This window comes from Cryptomeria japonica, chromosome 9 (assembly GCF_030272615.1).
Source record: "Cryptomeria japonica chromosome 9, Sugi_1.0, whole genome shotgun sequence".
In the NCBI taxonomy this organism is placed as follows: domain Eukaryota; kingdom Viridiplantae; phylum Streptophyta; class Pinopsida; order Cupressales; family Cupressaceae; genus Cryptomeria; species Cryptomeria japonica.
In genome coordinates this window covers 22,829,079-22,853,441 of record NC_081413.1, presented here as the reverse complement: position 1 = coordinate 22,853,441, position 24,363 = coordinate 22,829,079, and the positions used below count along the sequence as shown (strand labels likewise).

Here is a 24,363-nt window from a genome sequence, read left to right as displayed (position 1 = left end):
TGATAATCAGAATCAAAAGAGACATGGATAGAAGGAGCTTTAGCAAGAACATGGTTCACAGGAACATCAAAGCCACCCTTTAATTGATGAGAATATTTTTATCTATAAGACACAATCTAAGGGTAAGTAGTCCATAGGAATCAAATAGATGATAACAATAGAAGTTAAAAATTGAGTGAGATATACAAATGAACATAGAGAGGGGTACATCCAACCCTTAATTAGATATTAATTTGTAATATAGAAGGGGAAAACCCTAAGGGAAAAAAATTAGTGGATGTAGGGATGTCATATTCACAAAAACTGTGAAGAAATAAATGTAATCCTTTACATTAAGATTCTAGAGGATATTAATCAAGTTATAATTTCATAGATACATCTGCACTAATAGATAACTGACAAATTAAGGCCTTGCAAAGTTCTCTACTAGGAGCGAATCTTGTTAGAGATCGCAAGCTTGATTAGAAGCCTGTACCTTGTTAAGAGTAACCTTTTTGGAGGATTTGAGAATCTAAACTAATGGATCACCTTGTTAGAGGATTTGTACAATGAAGCTTGTTATAGATTACCCAGTTAAGGGATTTGATTCTGTTGTAATGATTAGAAAATAGAAAGAATAGATTGATCTATTCTGAGTAGCACAATATTTGCTTGATCAGATCCTTCTAAGTACATTCGACACTGCTCTTCATCTTAACACTTATCACTCTTCAACAAAAGATTTCACTCTTGAAGCATATCAGTATTTGCACACCATCATTCTCTATCTGTTTCAAATGATTCACTAAGATGTCTTTAAATAGACATTCAAATGTTATGTCGGCCTAAGGAAATCAAAACACAATTTCCTAGGTGCAGTGTATCTAGACAAGTAGTCATAACTCATCACAACAATTACTGTCAAGAAGTTGGTGCTAGTAACTCATCACAAAATCAATACCGATTGGAACAAAACATGTCATCCCTTGTCTTGGAATCTTCCTCTTGATCTCCATCTTCATCTTTATCTTCATTTTGATGCTGACTTAGTGTAGCCAAAAGCTATCTCTTAAGCACATACCGGTTGCACAAAGTACCAGTTAGAGATAAGCCTTAAACATACCGGTTGACAGTGTAAGCCAATCAAGTTACACCGGTAGTTAATGTAATCATATGTGTGTGAGAGTGTTTCATCAATGACAACAAGTGATTATTACATTACAATCATCATCATGCCAACATCGAAAAGGTAGAATACCATCTTTATCGGAGGCCACTTCAATCATATTAAAATCTCCACACATCACCCAAGTGGTTGGTGGCAGAGAGTCAGCAATCCACTGCTACAAATAGGATCGTTCCATAGAATCATTGGCATGGGGGCTTCACTTAGTGAGCCTAGGTTATATCATGTACGTTCATGGCATACTAAAGAATTCCCCTATTTTCAAAAACTATTTCCCTAAACTCCTTTGTTGTCACCCCTCCTAATACACAACCTAAATTAAAAACCCCGTATTTTCACCAGATGTATTTTTTTATAGCTTTAATTAAAAAGCACCTTATTTTAACTAGTAGGCAACATATTGTACCATAATTTTTGGGATATTAAACCAGCCAATATGAATTCACGTGATATAATATTGCCTAGCCAGTGAAACCCACATGATCACTGGGAGCATAAACATTAATGATCCCAAAAGAATGATTGTCAACTGACATGAGGACCCACACCAACCGCTGAGTGGGATCTAACCCATGATCAACTATAGGATAATTAAAATGTGGTGAGAGAATAGTAACAACACCTCGCAAGGCAGCTTCATGCTTTGAGGCAAAAACCAGGCCATCTGGCTAAATCAAAGACTAATATGAAAACTACAATTTTAACTTTTTGAATACAAAAAATATCAACACTAGGATACTTATATCTAATATCTCGCATGTAATATTTCCTGGTGATGTCAATAAGACCTCGAACATTCCATGACAGAAAACCCATCATTCAAAATCATTCATATTGTCTTCGTCCTCAAGAGAGGAGTACCTATTATGCAGAAAATCTAAAGCTAGTTAAAAACCAAGGTAGGAATCACCTAGAAGCACCCTGTGTTTATCATGAACTTCATCATTGTCACCAACCCCCCTAGAAGGGATGCAAGAATGATGCAATGAGATAGGCAGAGAATCTATAACCGAATCCACTTGATGGGTATGCACCCATGCAAAGTAGGAGCTCCCCTCAGCGAACCCCTTCCCCTTATCAATAGGGTTTGAAACATCCAATTGCAGAGTAGCTTGCACCTAAGAAGAAATCAGTTTTGTCAAAGAAATGACTTGTGAAGAGGGCTGGGAAGAAACAAAATCATCTTTCTTAGACTAATTTTTTTGGCCCACAATGGTCAACCCTTTATCAGATTTAGTCTCTGAAGGATGAGAGGGTGCAACTTGTTTAGGAGGGGACTTAGTGCGAGGAGCAACAAGAGAGCAATCCTTAATCTTATGATTAGAGGATTAGCACTGGTAACAAGTATTAGACAAGTTTAAATAAAGCACACATTGACAAAAACAATGTCCGCCAACCTAAATATCAATAGTTTCCTTAAGATCACGAGCTAAATCAACTTCAATGCAAACCCTCTTTTGATGATGAGAATAAAAAAATGGTTTGGATCCATGAAAATCACCTTGCGAAGGGATTGGGCAATAGTTTGCAGGAAGAACCAACAAGGTAGAGGAAGGCCAAGGAACTCAATCCTGACTGGGACCTTGAGCCTCTCTTCATTAGAGAGTGTAAAGTCTTTTGACTAAGGCTGAAATACAAGCAAAGATGACTGCACAAACCATGGCCCATTTTTGAGGACCCCCTCAACATGGGTGGGATTGGAAAAGTGAAACAAAAATAAACCCTTGGTGATATTTTGAGTACCCTCAAGATGGAACCAATGAGGGGCCCAAGATTTGGCAACCCAATCACACAACATGCTTTCAAGTGGAACCCTCCCCCAGAAAATATCCTATCAAAGTATACCTTTCAAGCCAATCCCAAGAACTATTAAAATCTTGCAATGACAAAATAACAATAGAGCTACAAGAAATAGTACCTTGTGAAACACTAGTAGGATGAAATTGCAAGGCAGTTTGTTTAGAGGAGCCATAGTCTCCAAATGCCAAAAAAAAAGCACCAACATCAACTCTTAGGATGGGAATGGCCGAAGCCATAATAAAAAAGCTTAAACTCCCATAATAAATGTGGTATGAAAGTAGATAACGCAAGATGCATACCAACAGTACAATGATAGCAAGAAAACCGTAGCCGTTTATCATTATTTTCATACTGCCTCTCTAATTTTTCATTTAAATTAAATTGAAGTAATAATAATAATAATTTTTTTTTTTGCTTGTCATGCATTTAATTGTCACAAAGGCATCAAATTAAATGCTTCTAGTTTTTATCAATTCATGGATGTTTTTAAATCCATATGTGACTATAATATGTGTTTGAAGTAATGAAAGAGAATTAATAACCCACTCTATGAAAAATTACATATATAATAAAAAAAATGCCTCCATAAAATATAAAAGTTAAACTATACGATAAAAAATATGAAATCCTCAATGATGGAAGCATAAGATGTAACATAATTTATAAATACATTAGGATTAGCAAGATGATAACAATAGAAGTTTTTAAATTGAGCAAGATATACAAGTGAACATAGAGAGGGGTACATCCAACCCCTAATTAGATATTAATTTATAATATAGAAGGGGAAAACCCTAAGTGAAAAAAATTAGTGGATATAGGGATGTCAAATTCACAAAAACTATGAAGAAATAAATGTAATCCTTTACATTGAGATTCTTGAGGACATTAATCAATTTATAATTTCATAGATACATCTATGAGGTTGGTATTTATAAATAAATGTGGAGAATTTAAATAAAAATAAAGACACTTGGCTGTATATTTGATTGCGATATCATTGCACCACATTTAACTAACTTCAATTCTTTCAAAACATTCTTATGTCTACAAAATCTCACTTTTGAGTAATGTGATATATTACTTATTCACCTAGATATCTAGACCTATACCTATATTGATTGACTAGTAATGATGACTCTAGACGTATAAAAATGACCATATTCCTAAATGAATATTTTATGTTCATTTCTCTATTTAATTAAATTATCCACATTCCTCTATTTAATTAAATAAATTACTCAATTTATTTAAATTAAATTCACTATACCCATTCAATGAATAAATCATTTTATTCAATTAAATCCCCCCCTATCCACTTTTAATTAAATTCAAATTTAATTAAATAGTTATCCTAAATTGAATAAATCTAATTTATTTAATCTCCCCAAATTGAAACCAAATTGAATTAAATTAACTTTATTTCAATTAAATCCTATTATCCCTCCATCCACTTGCATTTTCCTACATCTCCCACTTGCCTTCCAAAAACCCTTTCTAATCCCTTCTAGACTCTTCTAATCACTTCTAATTAGCCTAACCCATCTTCTAAACTTTGTCACATCCCTAAGAAAAGGGAAGTCACTTCTCAAATCCTCAAAGTCTTTGATAACCATTAAAGGCTTCAAGTCTTCAACCACTTAATTCCCCAAAGTCTTCAATAACCACTAATGGTTAACTCAAACCCTCTTACATGGTTAAAGAATTTCTTTTAACCCAACCTTCATCCAACCCAAGGGTCTCATCAAGCCTTTAATTCTTTGACCATGATTATCTCTTAATCATTTGCACAAGGGTTTATCCTTGGATTGACTCTTAATCCAGTGGGTAAGCCTAACTTAAGCTTAACCCTTATCTCTAGATAACCATAAGGTCTTTTCAGGCATTTAATGCCTCCAACCCCTTCTCTCAACCCAACCCTATGTTGACACTTGTCACCATTTCATTGGTGCAAATTGCAAACATGGATCCCCAACTTTCAAACTCAACCCTTGATCAACTCTTTCAATCCTAACCATCCATTGCCCTGTTTTTGCTATAAATAGAGCTCCCATTCCTTTATTTTGGGATATCCTTCAAATTTGTAGTATCACACTTATGCTCAAATACATTCAAGCTTTCATATATCATTTTTATGCTCATCATTTAGCCTCTTTTTAGAATAGGAATTAGTCTAAATATGCATGTTTAGAATACTTTCTTTATCATTTAGCTCAATCATAGACTAAATATATCATGTTAGGATAGTACTCATACTAACCTTGTCATCTTATCATCTAGTTTATTGCATTTCTAAGATCATGCATAGCTTAGGATGCATTTCATTCTAAAATCTATCAAAGCATCCCTCGTTCTTACATTTGCCATCCCTAAACCATTTTGCTCAGTGATCTGAGAGCAAAAACATTGGTTTGAGGGACATTGTAAGATAGAGAACCATGGGACCCACCTTGGGAAGTTGAGTGATACTTTACTACTCCATAGCTTGCATCAAGAAGTCCTGTGTGTGTGTGTGGACAAGTCTTTTGGAATATTTTCACATATTGAATTCGATCAACCCGCTTTTCCCACAAACATTTCTGGCACCCACTGTGGGGCTCAAACCCATGACCACAAGGTTCCAGATATCCTCAAGATATTCCCGAAAAGGAGAAAATGGAAATCTTCATCGATAACTTGAATAGTGAAATGAGTTATAGACTAAAACTTCAATGCATACCATCTTTCACTAAATTAATTGAGAATGGCATTCAAGTAGAGGAAGCATGTGTCAAAAAGGGAACACTCAAATTCTACAAGGAAGGAACAAACTCATCAAACTACAATAACCAGAACAACACCAACCTAGACAAATCTTGATTTTGGACTCGAAACAAAAATGAAGGCAACAATGAAACACATGATCTTAAATCTAAACAACCAGTGCTCGCATTGTCTGGAAATCCTCAAAACACGAAAAATCCTAAGAATGCTAATCCAAATGATAACACATATGCACCAAACACCGATCAAGGACAACTCAACACAAACAACACCAATGATACTCAAAGCAAAAACATGAATCCAAGACCTAACAACAATTCACACAACAACACAAACAATTTCCAAAAGCGTATCTTCACACCACTGGGGCAATCACTAGAATCAGCATTCAGAGAACTTTTGGCACACAAGATTCTTTCCTTGCCTCCAATCAGCAACTATGAACCTCAAATCAAACCACCTTGGTGGAATGATTCACACTATTGTGATTACCATCATAACAAGGGTCATCAGATGAATGATTGCATGAGGTTAAAGCATGTGGTGCAAGATATGATTGATCGAGGTGACTTAACAGTAGATGGTCTCAAAACGAATGGTGATCATGGAGCCTTTAAAAATCCTTTTCCAAATTACAACAAAGATGGTGCTTCAACCTTGGATAATACACGCAGAGCTCGTGTCAACCATATCTACAACAACACCATAAATCACATATCAGCTGAAGATCATCAAGTAAATGTCATCACCATCCGAGATCGGCATGATCATGAATCTGTCAATGTAACAACCCGAACTCAGAAATACGTCTTGAAAGGACATACTGCAACTACAACTACCACACCAAAAATCCAATATGACTTGGTTAGCCAACTACGTAAAACTCCAGCATAGATATCTGTACTAGAATTGCTGAAACTATCACCAAAGCACAAAGACATATTAGAACAAGCGCTAATGGAAACCAATGTACCTCAAAATTTGGATACAGACAGATTTCAAGCCATGGTCGCCCATATGACTGGACCTCATAACCTCACCTTCTCAGAACATGACGATGCTTCCTTAAGCCATCTGCGTAATACTCCTCTCCATATCGAAGTCATTGTTTGCAAACACCAAGTAAAAAGAGTCTTAATAGATGGAGGAGCCGAACTTAATATATGTAATTTAAAGCTTATCCGTGCATTAGGCTTCTCAGAAGAATCTATTGATCCCTGCAAGAAGATTACCATAAAGGCATATGATGATGAGGAAAGGTCCTCTAAAGGAGCTGTGATATTACCCATTCAAGTAGGACCAGTGCAAAAAGCTACTATATGACAGGTCTTAGATATAGATCTCACCTACAATATTTTGTTAGGGCGACCCTGGATACATGAAATGCAAGCAGTGCCTTCTACATATCACTAGTGTGTCAAATTTCCTTATGACGGACAAGAAGTTTCCATATCTACTGATCACAATCCATTTCAACATTGCAACGCAATGGGGGCAGCCCAAGACAGTTTGGTTCCTCATTATAGAGAAAAGCAGTGATCTTCAACATCAGATCGACAAACAGCAAAATCCAACTCCTTATTGGGAGACTTCAAATAGAAAATGCAAATCAAAGACCAAGGCATAGGAGAATACTCTTTGGAGCCTTTATGTTTGGCCAAATTGCCAACATAACCTAGATCTCATGGATTGCCTACTACATCAACACATCTGGTCACTCAGCCCATCACCAAATTTGATGGTACCTTCATCCAATTGGGCATTCTGGCACATGAATCAGAAGACAAGGATATTCTTAGTTGGTTATACAAAGATGAGAAAGAAGATAATAGAGCAACCGCTCTGGACATTATTCTACCTAGACACCTATAAGGAAAAGGATACTTAATCATGCAGCAAATGGGATATGATGGTAAAGGACCTATAGGGAAACGCAAGGAAGGAGTCACTAAACCTATAGATCTTCCTTCACAACCCAATGGAAACAAAGCAAGATTGGGTTGTGAGCTCACTTTCCTATTAAAAAGGCCACCCCACCTTACTACGAAACCTCAATGGAAAGTAAAGACAATGTACAAAGAAGAATCCTGGCAGGAAGCACTCTTTGAATCAACAGAAACAATCTGCAAGGCACGAGAACGTCAAGATCAGAAGTTACACCAAGAAAAGCTTCTAAAACACAAGAGGGCCATATCTACAGCAGTAGCTCATATTCAAACACCAATATCTCAAGAACAAATAATATCATCTCTGGATACCTTTGTTTCTCCCCGAGGCAGCACAGTCTATGAACAAATACAGAAAATAGAAGACGGATTTGACACAGAATTAACAAAAACTATCAAAATGGTATTTATCATCAAAGATTTGTTTTCACCATACAACTTCCCAATTTACAACACTGATAGAATCTAGGATGATGCCTCTGAGACTGATTCCAATGAATATGAATGGGGTACCTATTCCAATGCTACTACAGATATCCCTGATGATACTGCTTCCGTATCCCTTTCTCAAGAAGAACATAACGTAGAAGATAAACCTCTTGAATTTGGACCGCAGAATATCTATGACACTGGGGAAAGCGAACAGGAACATTATGAACAAGTCTATGTGGAAGATAATACCATCGAAGACCTCGACGAAATCCTAGACTTCTTTAAAACCAAGAACAATCACGATGAAAACTCTGTCCTAACACTCACAGTAGCTGAACTTGATCCACCTAACGATTCCTTACCGCTTGTCTTTCCTGACCTCATTGACTGGGATGAACCTGAAATCCATGATATACCAATTTTCCCAAATGATTAATCTATTATCCATTACCTATGTACCATAAATCCGGAAACAGGCTCTACCAATGAACAAAGTAACGATGTCTGCAAACCAAGGAGTGCCAAGTCTCTCAGTCGCAAAAATGGACCAAGTAAAAGATCTAATGCTGAAAACCAATCAATGACAGTTCTAGATCACAAAAAAGTAAAAATAAAGGATGCATCAGAGGATGAAAACCTTTTTAAGGCACCTAACGATGGGAGACTTGACACTCTTCCTGAGAACTTTCATGAGAAATCACCCATATTGATTGAGCCCACTCAATCAATCAACATTGGCACCACAGAAGCAGTCAGAAACCTACACCTTGCAGAATCTCTGACAGAGGAAGAAAGATCAGCATTCATCATTTTCTTTAAAGAACAACAAATTGACTTTGCTTGGTCATATGCTGATATGCCTGGAGTGGATCCACACTTAATCATGCATCACTTGTCCATCTCTTTAGGAGTTAAACCAGTCAAGCAAAAGTTACGAAAGATGAATCCACAGGTGGCACTCATGGTCAAAACTGAACTAAAGAAACTATTAGATGTCGGATTCATCCGACCCATTGACTATGCAGAATGGATTTCCAACATCGTTCTAGTATCAAAACTAGATGGTAGTATCAGAATATGCACTGACTTCAGAGACGTCAACAAAGCTTGTCCAAAAGACAACTTTCCTCTGCCCAGTATCGACATAATTGTAGATCTCACAGCAGGCCATGCAATGCTCTCACTAATGGACGGTTTCTCAGGCTATAATCAAATCAAAATCACTCTAGAGGATCAAGATAAAACCGCGTTCACTTGTCCTTCAGGAACGTACTATTGGAATGTTATGCCTTTTGGCTTAAAGAATGCAGGGGCCACTTATCAAAGAGCAATGACAACAATATTCCATGACATGATGCACACGTTTATGGAAGACTATGTGGATGATTTACTAGCTAAATCCTTCACCAGAGTAGAACATCTCAGCATCCTAACAAAGATCTTTGATCGATTGGAGAAATTCCAAGTTAGGCTCAACCCTAAGAAGTGTGTCTTCGGGGTTACATCAGGCAAGTTACTAGGCTACATTGTCTCAGCTAAAGGTATTGAAGTAGATCTAGCAAAGGTACAAGCCATTATGGACATGCCACCACCATAGAATATCAGTCAACTCAGATCTCTACAAGGACGACTTCAATCAATCAGGCGATTCATCACTCAACTAGCAGATAAAAGTCTACCATTTAACCATTTACTACACAAAATTGTACCATTCAGATGGGAGACTAAGTGTGCGGAATCTTTTTACCAAATCAAATAGTACCTGATGAATCCACTAGTTCCAGTACCACCAGTCACAGGAGAGCCACTTATCCTATATATCTCAACAACAGATATATCGCTAGGGGCACTATTGGCAAAAGATGATCAACAAGGAAAGGAACGCGCCATATATTATATCAGTAGGACATTGAATGGCTATGAACTCAACTATACATTCATTGAAAAGGCTTTCCTAATAGTGGTCTTCACATCTTAGAAGTTCCAACATTATATGCTAGCACACACCATTAAGCTAGTCGCAAAAATTGATCCTCTCAAATATCTACTTAGTAAAGCAGCTCTTACAGGCTGATTGGCTAAATGGGTCATGATTCTCAGTGAATTCGACATCCAATACACAGAAAGATGAACCATCAAAGGACAAGCAATTGCAGATCAGCTGGCTGAAGCACCGCTACTAGGCAAACACACCATGGAGATTGAATTTCCAGACAGGGACGTTCTTGCTCTTTCTACCAAACAATGGACCCTATACTTTGACGGATTCTATACACAACATGGTTCAGGTGCTGGCATTCTGTTCATCACTCCTGAAGGACACACTATACCAAGATCATATAGGCTTATGTTTCTCTGCACAAATAATGTGGCTGAATATGAGGCATTGGTTATAGGTATCAAAATGGCTATAGAATGGAAAATCACAGAGTTAAAAGTCTATGGGGACTCACAACTGGTCAACCATCAAATCAACAACAACTATCAGACAAAGGATGACAAGCTACTACCCTACAAGCGAATGGTGGATGACTTCAAACAGTATTTTGTGCACATCACCTTCAAACAAATACCAAGGTTAAACAACAAAGCAGCCGATGGAATGGCTACTATCGCTTCACTACTACAAATTCTAGAGCAACAGAGTCGTTACGAGTTCCTGGTAGAGCAATTGTTCTCCCCAGCCTATGACCACTTTGAATCCCAGGTTATCTATGCCTTGACTGGTTCAGATTCTCCGTTATATGGACCGATATACGACTACCTCAAGCACAATATCTTACCAATTGACCAATCCCGTAACCAAAAACGTAACTTTATCTGACAAGCTGCCCATTACACCCTTACCACTAATACTTTGTATCGTTGAGGTCTAGATGGTACTCTTCTTTGTTGCCTTGATCGTAATGATTCCGATTTTGCTTTACACGAGCTTGACGAAGGTATTTGTGGCACACATTCAAGTGGTACTACTCTTGCTAAAGAGCTTCTATGGATGGGATACTACTAGCCTACAATGGAGAAATACTCATATCACTTCGCCAAGAAATGTCCTAAATGCCAGATCCATGGCAATCTAATACATGCACCAGCACAGGAACTGCAGCCATTTACAACATCCTGGCCCTTTTGTCAGTGGGGACTAGACTTAGTTGGCAAAATTCATCCTTCATCTTCAAATGGACACAAGTTAATTATAACTGCAACAGAGTACTTTACCAAATGGATAGAAGCAGTTCCCACGACCACAGTGACTGGGAAACAAATTGCCTCTTTTATCCTCAATTATCTGATCTGTAGATATGGTATTCCAAGTTCAATCATCATAGATAATGGTTGGCCTTTCAAAAACCAAGATGTCCAAGAACTATGTGAAAAATTTAAAATCCAACATAGGTTCTCTACACCATACTACCCATAGGGAAATGGTCAAGTAGAAGCATCCAACAAGACAATCTTGAAAATCCTTAAGAAAATAGGAAATGATGCCGGCAAAGATTGGCACGTACAACTCAATCCAGCACTTTGGGCATACAGAACCAGCATCCGCACACCTACAGGAGCAACACCATACTCATTGGTATATGGATCAGAAGCCATTTTACCCCTGGAAGTAGAAATCCCATCTCTCAGAGTCTCTTTGAAAGGCTTAATCCCAGATGAAGAGTATCGAGTTAACCAACTGCAAGAACTTGAACTATTAGATGAAAGACATCATCATGCTTATACTCATCTCAAAACATATCAACAATGCATGTGCAGGAGCTATAATCACAAGGTCATCCCCCGCAACTTCAAAGTTGGTGACCTAGTCCTCAAAGAAAATCCAAGAAATTAGCAAGATCGAGAAAAGAAAGGGAAATTTGAACCTAACTGGTTGGGTCCCTATGTTATCATATCAGTCTATGGATTAGGTGCCTATCAGCTAACAACTTCAGAAGGAGATGTGCTTGACGAACCAACTAACAACATTCATCTGAAAAAGTACTACACTTAAGAAGCCTAGTGCACAGAAAAAGCCAAAACGAGCAAAAAAAAAAAAAAAAAAAAATCAAAAAATCCAGAAAAAGCAAAAACACAAAGTACAATAAAAACAAATGGTGAAAACCTGGTAAATAGGTGCTCTTGTGAAATAATGGCTCCTCTATCTATCTCCATACCATTTTATCCGTACAAACACTATCGGCCATCGCCCAACACTTAGCATATCCATTCATGACATACTTAGCATAGTCACTATCCTGGGTTATCCATATATATACTCTTACCACAAATCCACCATGGCTTGGAAATCACTGTACATAATCACATCAAGAGGCACACTCAGCTAAGGGCATTCAAAATCTTCTAAATATTGCAAAAATTCCAGACATCAAAGCTATTTAAAAAACTCAAAAGCATGACATCCAACAACCGAAAACTACGCTTCATCGCAAAACAAAACACAACAATTCATAGAAATACCAAGGATGGATGATTTTCTTAAGTACTAAATGTTGCATTATCGCATAAAAATCTTGACTAGTTTTGCATTTTGAACTTTTTAATTATTGGATTCTCTTCCTTTTCTCACTAAATGCTTCAAAGCTAGAGATCATGAGGAACTTCCAATATTTTCTTAGTCTTCTGTTTGGGAGGCGATCACTTGTACTGTGTGAATATTTTCCTCGAGACGTGATACATCGACTATCACTGAAGGCCTGGTTCCACTTCACGCATACAAATGATTTAATCTTGTCTGTTTACGCAATACGCACTCAGGTCGTCCTGGTTCAATTATACCTTGACGCTTGTGCTATCTTGCAAAATCAAACATCATGTAAATTTTTCTCAGGTCATTATGGTTCAACTATACCATTCTACTTGTATAAATTTTCAACATATCCTAAAAAAAAATCAATGCTCAATGATGATATCTACAAAGAAAGCAAACAACATATGGCTATATCGGATGACAAATACAGAATGAAGATGCTACCAAAAACATAGTTGCATATCATTTTACAAATAGTTGCATATCATTTTACAATTAGTTGCATATCATTTTACAATTAATTACATATCATTTTAACATATTTGCATATCATTTTACCTTTAGTTGCATCTCATTTTCAAGATACATCTCACAGCATATAAAAGCATACATCCTACATCATACATACATTTAAAGCATTGCGTCATCATGAAGAAATAACCCACATAACATGCATCCATATAAACACACCACATGATCAACGAAAATGGTGTCATATATATATATATATATATATATATCTCAAAATGATCAAAATGTACAAAATATATCATCACTTTGTCTAGTACAAAGAATACAATGATAAAAAATACAACAGAGACCCCGTCTCTCAAGTATGACTATCCCCTGATGGAGATGGTCTGGCTCTAGATGTACCCACCCCTGGATCTCGAGGAGGGTCCTGTCTCGGTGGCCCTATGACACCTCGGCTCTTAGATCACGACCCAGTATCTCGAGATCAACTGGATCTCGACTGTGCAAAGCTCTGTACTCGACGATCCTTGGGTACCGCCGCCTCATAGTGCCGCCGATAATACTCTGCCTCCTGAGCTCTCAATGCTAGCTCTCTCAGGGTGTCTCTCATCGGGCCACCCGCTGCTGCTCTCTGCATACTAGATACCAGCTCCTCCGCTCGCCCTCTCCGCTCTATCTCGGTATCTTGCTCAGTAGTCAACTGCGCAATCTGCCGCTGATATGTCAAAACTTGTGCCTACAGCTGCTATACGGTCACCTGTAGGGTCCGGATCTGTGCATCCTCAACATGTGTAGGGACCCAAACCCGTAGCGGTACTTGTACAGGGGCAACCCCTCCCACTCTGCCTGTCCTTGGTGCTGGGGGTGGGAGCACATTTGTCCTCCTCCTCTGCGCTGGTCGCCTCGCCTCATCAGTGCCCCCCACTACAGCTAACACCTCCCCCACTCTCCCCTCTCCACCAGCTCCAATAGCCAATCCACCTCTCCCCCTGTCTATCACCCCCTGTCTCATCGCTCTCTCCACACCCCTATCTCCTCTCCTCCCTCTGTCTCCCCATCTCCCTCTGACTGCTCTCCCTCATCCTCCTCTTCCATCCTCTCCATCATCATCATCATCTCCCTCTCCCTCCTCATCATCATAATCAAAGGCTGGCCGCATCTCCTCCGGATCTGATATCCTGGCCACCACCCACACAGCAAACAATCTGGCAAACTCATTGGTCATGCCCGCATCCAGAATCTCCGGGGCATAATCCCATATTTGCCCTACCAACTCGACAAACTCCTCCACCGCCACTACGCTAACAATGGTCGGGCCCCAATCGGCTACATCGTGCCTCCACCGTGCATATAGGCAAGCTCCTTGCAGAATGCCCTGCTGGCGACCAAACTGTCTCAAAACTCGGGTCACCACAAACCTCTCTATAACAAACGGGGTCCTCCCGATCGGGTATCTGGTCATAAAAACAAAGGGCATCTCCATCCTGTCCTCCGCCCACACCTCGCATCTTGTATACGGTCGCCATGTGACCGTATCAATATCATCGAGTACTCTCATCCAATGCTCTAGTTTGCCCAGCTTGCGCTGGACAACTAGACCCCTGTATCCATAGGCATATGCCGCTCCAACAGGCCTGTCTCTGTCTGCTAGTGGCCTCGCCGCTGGAATGTGCTCCCAGCACCATACTTGTAACAGTGCCACGCTAGTTGACAAACTACGGTAACCAAGGTATACCACCTCATGTAAGCCCCTGTACAGATGGGCCAGCATAGCTGATCCCCATGAAAACCTCCGGCCCTGTGTGACCATCTCCTCTAATACCAGCCCCCATCCCATAGAGAATCCCTTTAACCTACGATCAGGACAAAGGAATCCACCAATAAACCCTGCTAGTACAGATGGAAAGGGTGCGTAATCTAGGTCTAAGAACTCCTGCCATAGGATCTCATAACCGCAGACCATCTCATCATGGAAAGTATGACGAAGAGCCTCTATACCACCCTCCTTCGACTGCTCATACGGTAGTAGTGCACCTACTACGAGAATCCGCAGGATCCTGTAACAGTCCTCTAGTGTGACTGTCATCTCTCCAGTAGCAAAATGAAAGGTGTTCGTGTCGCTATGCCACCTCTCTGCCAATGCTGTCAGTAGCCCCCAGTTCATAGTGAACCGAGGCATATCTAATAGGGAGGTCAACCCACATCTCTCGATTATATCCAGATCAGCCTGGGTCAACCGCGGTATCAATGACCACGGTTTCAGAAATCTCTCTCACGACTGAACCACACCCAATCGCTCTTGTCAACAAGAACAACAAATCCAATATCAGTTTCCACATCAACACAATGATATCAAAATCAAACTCACATCAACAACATGAAACAATTTGCTCATCTACATCAAGTTCAAAATCCTATCATTTCATATCAACTTGTAAAATAACTCAAGTTCTCAAAACCCATATCAAAACTTGTAACACAATTCAAGTCTCCACAATCACATAAACTTGTAAAACAACTCAAGTTTCCCACCCATATCAACTTGTAACACAACTCAAGTTTCCAACCCATACAGCTTGTAACACAAATTAGGCTTCACACATTGAACTTGAAACAGGGTACGCAAATAAATCATATTTTGATCAAAACACCACATTGATATCTATACATAACTTGAAATATCGCAAATCAAAACAAGTAATATCGACACTCATATTGGACAAATCCATAAAATCATGATAGCACGACACAACAAATTTACAAACCACCTCATCTTGCAAAATTTTTCCTGATGCACTAAAAGAGACTCCCGCTGCGCTAAAATTCTCCCACACGCTAAGCTATTTTTCCTACGCTCTAATCTATTCACCCAATGTGCTAGACTGACTCTATGCGCTAAATCTTTCCCCCCATGTGCCACCTAAACTACCCTATACGCTAAACCCTACCCATGCACTAATCTATACCTCCTGGGTGCTACTTGTTTGACCCTATGCGCTAGGTTAACCCTATGCGCTACACCCCCTTACCCATGCGAACCCCTGTGACCCCTATGCGCTAGGCCTACCCTACGCGCTAACCTGCTAACCTGACGCGCTACTCGACTATCGCCATGCACTATTCTACGTCTATGTGCTAACCTATATTTCCTATGCGCTACCCTATTTATTTCGGACGGGACCCTAATAATCGACTTGATGGGCTACTTAAAACTTCGTATGCGCTAATCTATGGCTTTGACGCGCTAAAATGCTAAAACCAAGTTTTAAAAATCAAAAAACGACTAAAAATGACCAAATCAAAAATCAAAAGAGAGTCAAAAATGTTGACTTACTGGTGGTCCATACGCTGCAAGTCTCCGGTACCTCCGAACGTGCTCGAAACGGTGTCTGGAATACTGAATAGGCATTTTCTCTACAGACCAAATTCTCTTTCTCCAATGTCAACAATGAACAAATGAATCTAATTAAACCACTTTTCCCCTTTTATAGGAGGGAAAATGAAGTTAGGGTTAGCCAAACGGACATGGTCACGGTCTCCCCTATACCCTACATGCTGTACATTATCGGGAGATGAATCAATTTACACACATTTTACATCGACGAAATCCTACACACCACACACAACTCATCAAATTAAATCAAAATTTTTTAAAATATTGATTCATCTCCCGAGGGGGCATCACACATCAAATCAAATCTGGGGCACGACTTGCAAATCAAAAGAGCAACACATAAATGGCATTTGATCATAAATTACTATAATGCATCATTTGCTTTGAAATAACATGTGCACACACGTCACTTCAAAGAGGGGCAAATGTAGACGTATAAAAATGACCATATTCCTAAATGAATATTTTATGTTCATTTCTCTATTTAATTAAATCCAATTTTATTAAATTATCCACATTCCTCTATTTAATTAAATAAATTACTCAATTTATTTAAATTAAATTCACTATACCCATTTAGTGAATAAATCATTTTATTCAATTAAATCCCCCCCTATTCACTTTTAATTAAATTCAAATTTAATTAAATAGTTATCCTAAATTGAATAAATCTAATTTATTTAATCTCCCCAAATTGAAACCAAATTGAATTAAATTAATTTTATTTCAATTAAATCCTATTATCCCTCCATCCACTTGCATTTTCCTACATCTCCCACTTGCCTTCCAAAACCCCTTTCTAATCCCTTCTAGACTCTTCTAATCGCCTCTAATTAGCCTAACCCATCTTCTAAACTTTGTCACATCCCTAAGCAAAGAGAAATCACTTCTCAAATCCTCAAAGTCTCTGATAACCATTAAAGGCTTCAAGTCTTCAACCACTTAATTCCCCAAAGTCTTCAATAACCATTAATGGTTAACTCAAACCCTCTTACATGGTTAAAGAATTTCTTTTAACCCAACCTTCATCCAAGCCAAGGGTCTCATCAAGCCTTTGATGCTTTGACCATAATTATCTCTTAATCATTTGCACATGGGTTTATCCTTGGATTAACTCTTAATCCAGTGGATAAGCCTAACTTAAGCTTAACCCTTATCTCTAGATAACCATAAGGTCTTCTCAGGCATTTAATGCCTCCAACCCCTTCTCTCAACCCAACCCTATGTTGACACTTGTCACCATTTCATTGGTGCAAATTGCAAACATGGATCCCCAACTTTCAAACTCAACCCTTGATCAACTCTTTCAATCATAACCATCCATTGCCCTATTTTTGCTATAAATAGAGCTCACATTCCTCTATTTTGGGATATCCTCCAAATTTGTAGTATCACACTTATGCTCAAATACATTCAAGCTTTCATATATCATTTTTATACTCATCATTTAGCCTCTTTTTAGAATAGGAATTAGTCTAAATATGCATGTTTAGAATACTTTCTTTATCATTTAGCTCAATCATAGACTAAATATATCATGTTAGGATAGTACTAATACTAACCTTGTCATCTGATCATCTAGTTTATTGCATTTCTAAGATCATGCATAGATTAAGATGCATTTCATTCTAAAATCTATCAAAGCATCCCTCGTTCTTATATTTGCCATCCCTAAACCATTTTGCTCAGTGATCTGAGAGCAAAAACATTGGTTTGAGGGACATTGTAAGATAGAGAACCATGGGACCCACCTTGGAAAGCTGAGTGATACTTCATTACTCCATAGCTTGCACCAAGAAGTCCTGTGTGTGTGTGTGGACAAGTCTTTTGGAATATTTTCACATATTGAATTCTATCGACCCACTTTCCCCGCATACAATGGCAAACACATTTAAGGAGCTTTCTATGTGAGGGTCATGTTCTCCTCAATCATACTCCTCAGGAGTCCAATTTAACAACTTTTGAATAATAATCAAATGCATGACAAATAATTATGCATTATGTCTAATGATCAACTTTTGAATTTAAAAGTATACCACTTATATATTAGCTGTTTTTACATGTAAAAATATACCACTTTTATATTAATTAGTTTATAGAAGATAAACTAAGTCAAAAATGAACCTAAAAACAAATAAAAAAAAGAGCCACGTATGAAAATTTCCCTATCTCTACTTTAAAATCCTAAGAATTCCCTTTCAACATAGAAATATTATATATGACACATTTTAAATATTATAAGAAATTAATTAAAAGACATAATAAATTAATGGAATCATTATATATAATTTTAGAAAGAGTCTCAACAAATTTCTCATAATATTTATATCAAAATATATATTAAATTTTTTAATTATTCAAAATTTTAGTCAAAATTAAAAATATTCCCATATTCAAACCATTCGTTAAGGATTAAAATTTTCCGAAACGATGCAACCGTCCTCCCCAAATCTGCAGTTGCAGACTTATTATTATTGTGCCAACCTTTGAAGATCTAATTTCTGTAAAATAATTTGCTAAACAGCAGAAGTTCTATTTGGGTATGTATTTCGAATACCATTTCTATTATAAATTTTTCGAGGTTGAAACATCTTTATATAACAAAATAAAATTGAATCAATGTCAGTAAAATTTTACTGTTCATGAGTCTGAATGTGTAAAAACATAATTATTAATCTTCATCTTCTAAAATGCATAAATATTGATATGTATTGGGGTTAGGGTTCTCCTGATGGAAATGGCATGCCTATTCTAGAATGCTATCAAATGTTTGAAAGACGTAGGTTTTTATATGTAAATGGGAATGGAATACTCTTATGAATGGATCGCAAAATGACAAGAGGAAACGTAAATAAAGGAAAAAGCTGAACCTTAACTAATGAAAGAAATGTATAGAATAGCATGGAATGTAATAATAAGTCCATAATGGCATGATATATTTGCAGGGTCAAAAAACACCAACAAAAGTAAATGCAAGTGATGATAGAGGTGATGAGGTGAAGAATTTGAAGAGATTGAATCAAACTTTACTTGTTGAAAAATACGTTGCAATTGAGTGATGCTGCTTCTAAGGAATTACTTGTAAAAATTAATAAAGACAAAAGTCAGTGGGATTCTTGGAATTACTTGTAAAAGTGATGAGTTGAAAAATAGATGAGTGAGAGTCATGAAAAATTATGTACTCAATTGACACAAGAAAAGAATGAGCTAGAAAATAAGTTGAAAGAGCTGGAAAATAAGTTCAAAGAATGCAATGAAGAGATTAAAGAATTACAATATTTGAAAAATGAGCTTAATCAAACAAGTATATTGAGTGAGAATCATGAAATATTATGTACTGAATTGGCACAAGAAAAATATGAGCTGGAAAATAAGTTGAAAGAATGCAATGACGAGATTCAGAGATTACAGATGGTGAAAAATGAGCTCAATCAAACAAGAATATTGTGTGAGAGTCATGAAAATCTATGCTCTCAATTAGGACAGGAAAAAATTGAGTTGAAAATAAGGTGAAGGAATGCAACCATAGGATTGAGGAACTACAAGGAAATATAAATGAAGATAGATGCTTGTGGGATGCTTGTAAGGCAGATATGCACACAGAAATTGTAAAGCTAAAAAATAAGCTTGATTCTGCAGTTAATGAGAAAAACGTGTTGAATAAGAAACATGAAGAATTGTGCGCCAAACATAGAAATGATAAAAACGAGTTGAGAAAATGCAATGAAGGGGCTAAGAAATTGAAAGTAAAGATGGTCGAGGATCAGAAATTTTGGGATTCTAGTAGGGTGAGTTTAGAAGGAAAAATTACAGAGCAGCAAAATGAGATTGATGAAGCAAGAAAATTGAGCAAGAAACATGAAGAATTGTGCACTGAGTTAATGAAAGAAAAAATTAAAATGGAAAAAAAGATTTGGAAAAAGTAATTGATGGTTCTAAGAAATTGAATGCAAAGATGACCGAAGATAAGGAGATGTGGAATTCTTGTATGACAAAGTATTTAGCCAAGGACATGAATAATTGTGCACGAAGTTAAGAAAAGAAAAAAATGATTTGGAAAACAAGTTGAAAGAGTTTACTGATATAAATAAGAAATTACAAAATAGAATAACTGAAGATGGATTCTATTTTGATTCTTGTAAGGTAGAGTTGCACAGTTACAAGATGAGCTCAATGAAACAAGAAACTTATGGCAGAAACATGAAAATTTGAGCACAGAATTAAGACAAGAAAATATTGAGCTGGGAAATAAGTTAAAAGAGTCCAATGATGAGTCTAAAAAATTGAAGGAAAAACTTATTGAAGACCGTTGCTTGTGGAATTTGTCTAAGGCAGAGTTAGAAGGCACAGTTGTAGGGCTGCAAAATGAGCTCAATGAAACAAGACTGAAGCATGAAGAATTCTGCATTCAACTAACAGATGAAAAGAAACATTTGGAAGAAAAGTCGAAAGAGTTCGATGATGAAACTAAGGAATTGAAGGCAAAAATGACTGAACATAGGTGCTTGTGGGAATCATCTAAGGCAGAGTTGGAAGGCACAGTTGCAGGGCTGCAAAATGAGCTCAATGAAACAAGACTGAAACATGATGAATATTACATTCATCTAGGACATGAAAAAGAACACTTGGAAGAAAAGTTGAAAGGGTACGAGTATAAGAATAAAGAATTGCATTTAAAAATGACTGAAAATCCTCTTTTTGGAATACTTGTAAGGCCAATTTAGAAGAAGCAATTGCAGAGCTACAAAATGAGCTTAATGAATCAAGAATTTTGTGCCAGAAATAAGTAAAGAAAGAAAAGATCGAATTGGAAAATAAGCTGAAAGAATCAGTTAATGAGGCTAAAGAATTGAAGGAAAAAATGGCTGAAGATGGGTGCTTGTGGGAGATTTGTAAGGGAGAATTAGAAAACAAAGTTGCAAAATCAGAGAATGACGTTAAGGAAGCAATAATGTTGAGCCAGAAACATGAAAAATTGTGGTCTCAATCAAGACAAGAAAACAACGAGTTTGAAAAAAGGGTGTAGCAATGCAACGATATGATTGAGGAATTACAAGGAAAGATGAATGAAGACAGATCCTCATGGGATGCTTGTAAGACAGATATGCAAGGTGAAATTGTAAAGCTACAAGATAAGATTGATTTTTCAGTTAATGAATGAAAAGTGTTGGAGCAGAGATATGAGGAATTGGCAAACAAGTTGAAAGAGTTTAATGATATAAATAAGGAATTACAAAATAAAATTATTGAAGATGGATTTCTGTTTGATGCTTGTAAGGTAGAGGTGAAAAGAAGAGTTGCAGAGCTCAATGCAACAAGATTAATCTAAGAGATGAGAAAAAACACTTGCAAGAAAAGTTGAAAGGGTTTCATTATAACAAGAAAGAATTGCAAATTGAGCTTATTAAGAAAATACTTTTGTGCCAGAATCATGAAAAAAAGTGCACTGTACTGAGAGAAGAAAAGAGAAGCTTGCAGAAAAAACTTAAAGAATGCGATGAAAGGATCAGAGAATTAAATGTAAAATTTGGCTTGTCTGGTTGATGAAAATAGGATAATGAGTCAGGAGCATGATGAATTGTGCAACCATTTAACAGATGAAAAATATATGCTGGAACATAAGTTGAATGAATGCAATGACAGGAAGAACAAATTGCATGCAAAGATCAATGAATGCAATGATAATAAAACTTCTAAGGCAGATTTTAACATATCTGTTAAAATCTCTGTTACAAAGAGTAATGTTTGCAAACAAAAGTGCAACTGATTAGTATTGAACAAAAGGAAAGCAGATGTTTATCTTTGGCACAATAGTATGAACAACCACTTATTCTGCCAACTTTTTGAAAATCTAATCATTTTATTTCTAGCTTTTGTTAAACACTCTTAATGAATATGAATTCAAAGCTATAAAATATCATAATTAAATTTTATTCTGTGAGCTGTGAGCTTGTAATATGTACATAAAAATGTATGCTGGAGAGATAATTCAGTGTTAATAATATTCTTTATTATGCAGTAACTGTTTACCATGACAAATTAACGAACAACAAGATATCAAACTGTAAATAAGAGTAATTAGATTTATACAATTCAAAATTTAATGAGTAGTGGTGGATGACCTATATGATTTGCACATTATTTATGATTTTTTTTTTGTGATTCTGTATAGATTTGATGATCATTTATAGCTTTTTATTATGATTTCATATGGTAATGATATATGTTTATGATGATGGTTAATGGTTTTGTATGATGGATATATGTTGCATTTATAATGACAATCTAATGAGGCAAGGATAGTGATGTATCTAATGGAACTGGTAAATTAAAATGCAAATAGATGTGTGCTATATGCAAAACACATATTTTAGATGACACATATGATGGTAATAATTTGCACAATTGAATCATGATTTGAATGACAATGTAGATAATTAACAGTGATTTGAATGACAATGTAGATTGTCAAGCTAAAGCATGCAACTATATAGGTAAAATTTTACTTTTTCATATTTCCTAGTCAACTATGATATGACATGTGACTTAGCATATGGGTACAGTTTTTGTTTCAAATTTTCTATCTTCTAATGCCCTAGGTGCTCAACAATATACAACAAGGTACTGTAATGATTTAGAAAATCTAAAATTTCATTCGTTGATTAAATGACATGAAATTGTCCATATCCTAATTGGCCCTAACACAAAGGCATATGAATGTGTACATTAGCTCCTCTACAACTTTTATAAAATTAAGAAAATAGATTTGACATATAAATATAGTGCCATATGTTTTTTGAAATATATAATTGAAGATTTAGTTTATTGTTAACCCTAGAATCTAAAGATAGAACTCAAAAGAAATACAAAAGGTATATTTAACCTAATTATCTAGTTAACTTGTTTCTTGCATCTAAAATTCTAAGGAAATCTAAAGCTACTTGTTCATGTCAATTTGTGTCAATTTTACACCTTACATGTTCATGTCAATTTGTTTCATTTTTACACCTTTAGTGCTAGATCTTGCATTTAACTCACATATTTCTATAGTTTATTTTTAACTCAAACAAAAAGACTTGAATTCAACTTGTACTTAGTCCCTTTCAATAATATTTGTGATTGAACCAAGTAAACTCACTCCTTTTCTTAAATGTAAACATATTTGTAAGTAGGTCTAGTTCATAGTTTGCATGCATACAATTTTGGATCCTATTTCCATTATATTTTTTTATGATTGTGACCTAGTTCTTGCATTAATTCTAATTCTCATTTTCATATCTGATTAGTATGCATTTAATTACTTCACATTTGCAATCATTTATTAAATACATCATTTATGCACTTAAATTACATAAATTTAGAGGTACAATTCACAAAAACCTTAAATATTTTGATGAAATTGACTTGTACATAATTTTTTATTTATATGCTCAAGTGTGATTGATATTTTCTATTATTTATATATTTAGGAGAAATTTTTGTTCACAATTGTCATTTCTTTAGTGTATTTTGTTGGTCAATCAATCATTCTATTATGAAATTGAGTTGTTTAATTAAATAGCTTTTCTTACATTATTAATTGCATGAGAGGTATTGTGCATACAAATTCATTCATTTAGCTTTGTCCTCTTTCTATATGAACTTCACTACCTTTTCCCACAACTAATATCCTAGAGAGAAGAAGTTATATACTTAAGGCTTCCCAAATTCTACATACTAAGGGGTGTGAGCCTGTTAGGATTCCCACAAATACTGAGAGGGGGGGTGAATTAGTATCTGACCGGTAAAGGGATTTTCTTAACTTAAAACATGTGAAGCATATTAATATTGTGTACCGGTAAACAGAAAGTAATGC

The 24,363-nt window shown here is 36.4% G+C and overlaps 1 protein-coding gene across 1 annotated transcript in view; it reads left to right on the top strand.

The window, feature by feature from the left end:
- The window catches only part of LOC131858250 (uncharacterized), a 37,904-nt gene extending 15,852 nt beyond the window's left edge, over positions 1–22,052 (top strand). The window contains exons 2-8 of the mRNA XM_059211432.1: positions 19,454–19,504; positions 19,662–19,922; positions 20,096–20,430; positions 20,656–21,217; positions 21,301–21,528; positions 21,685–21,786; positions 21,936–22,052. Of these exons, the coding sequence (XP_059067415.1) occupies positions 19,454–19,504; positions 19,662–19,922; positions 20,096–20,430; positions 20,656–21,217; positions 21,301–21,528; positions 21,685–21,786; positions 21,936–22,052 (1,656 nt within the window). The remainder of the gene's footprint in view (positions 1–19,453; positions 19,505–19,661; positions 19,923–20,095; positions 20,431–20,655; positions 21,218–21,300; positions 21,529–21,684; positions 21,787–21,935) is intronic.
- Positions 22,053–24,363: the final 2,311 nt, after the last annotated feature.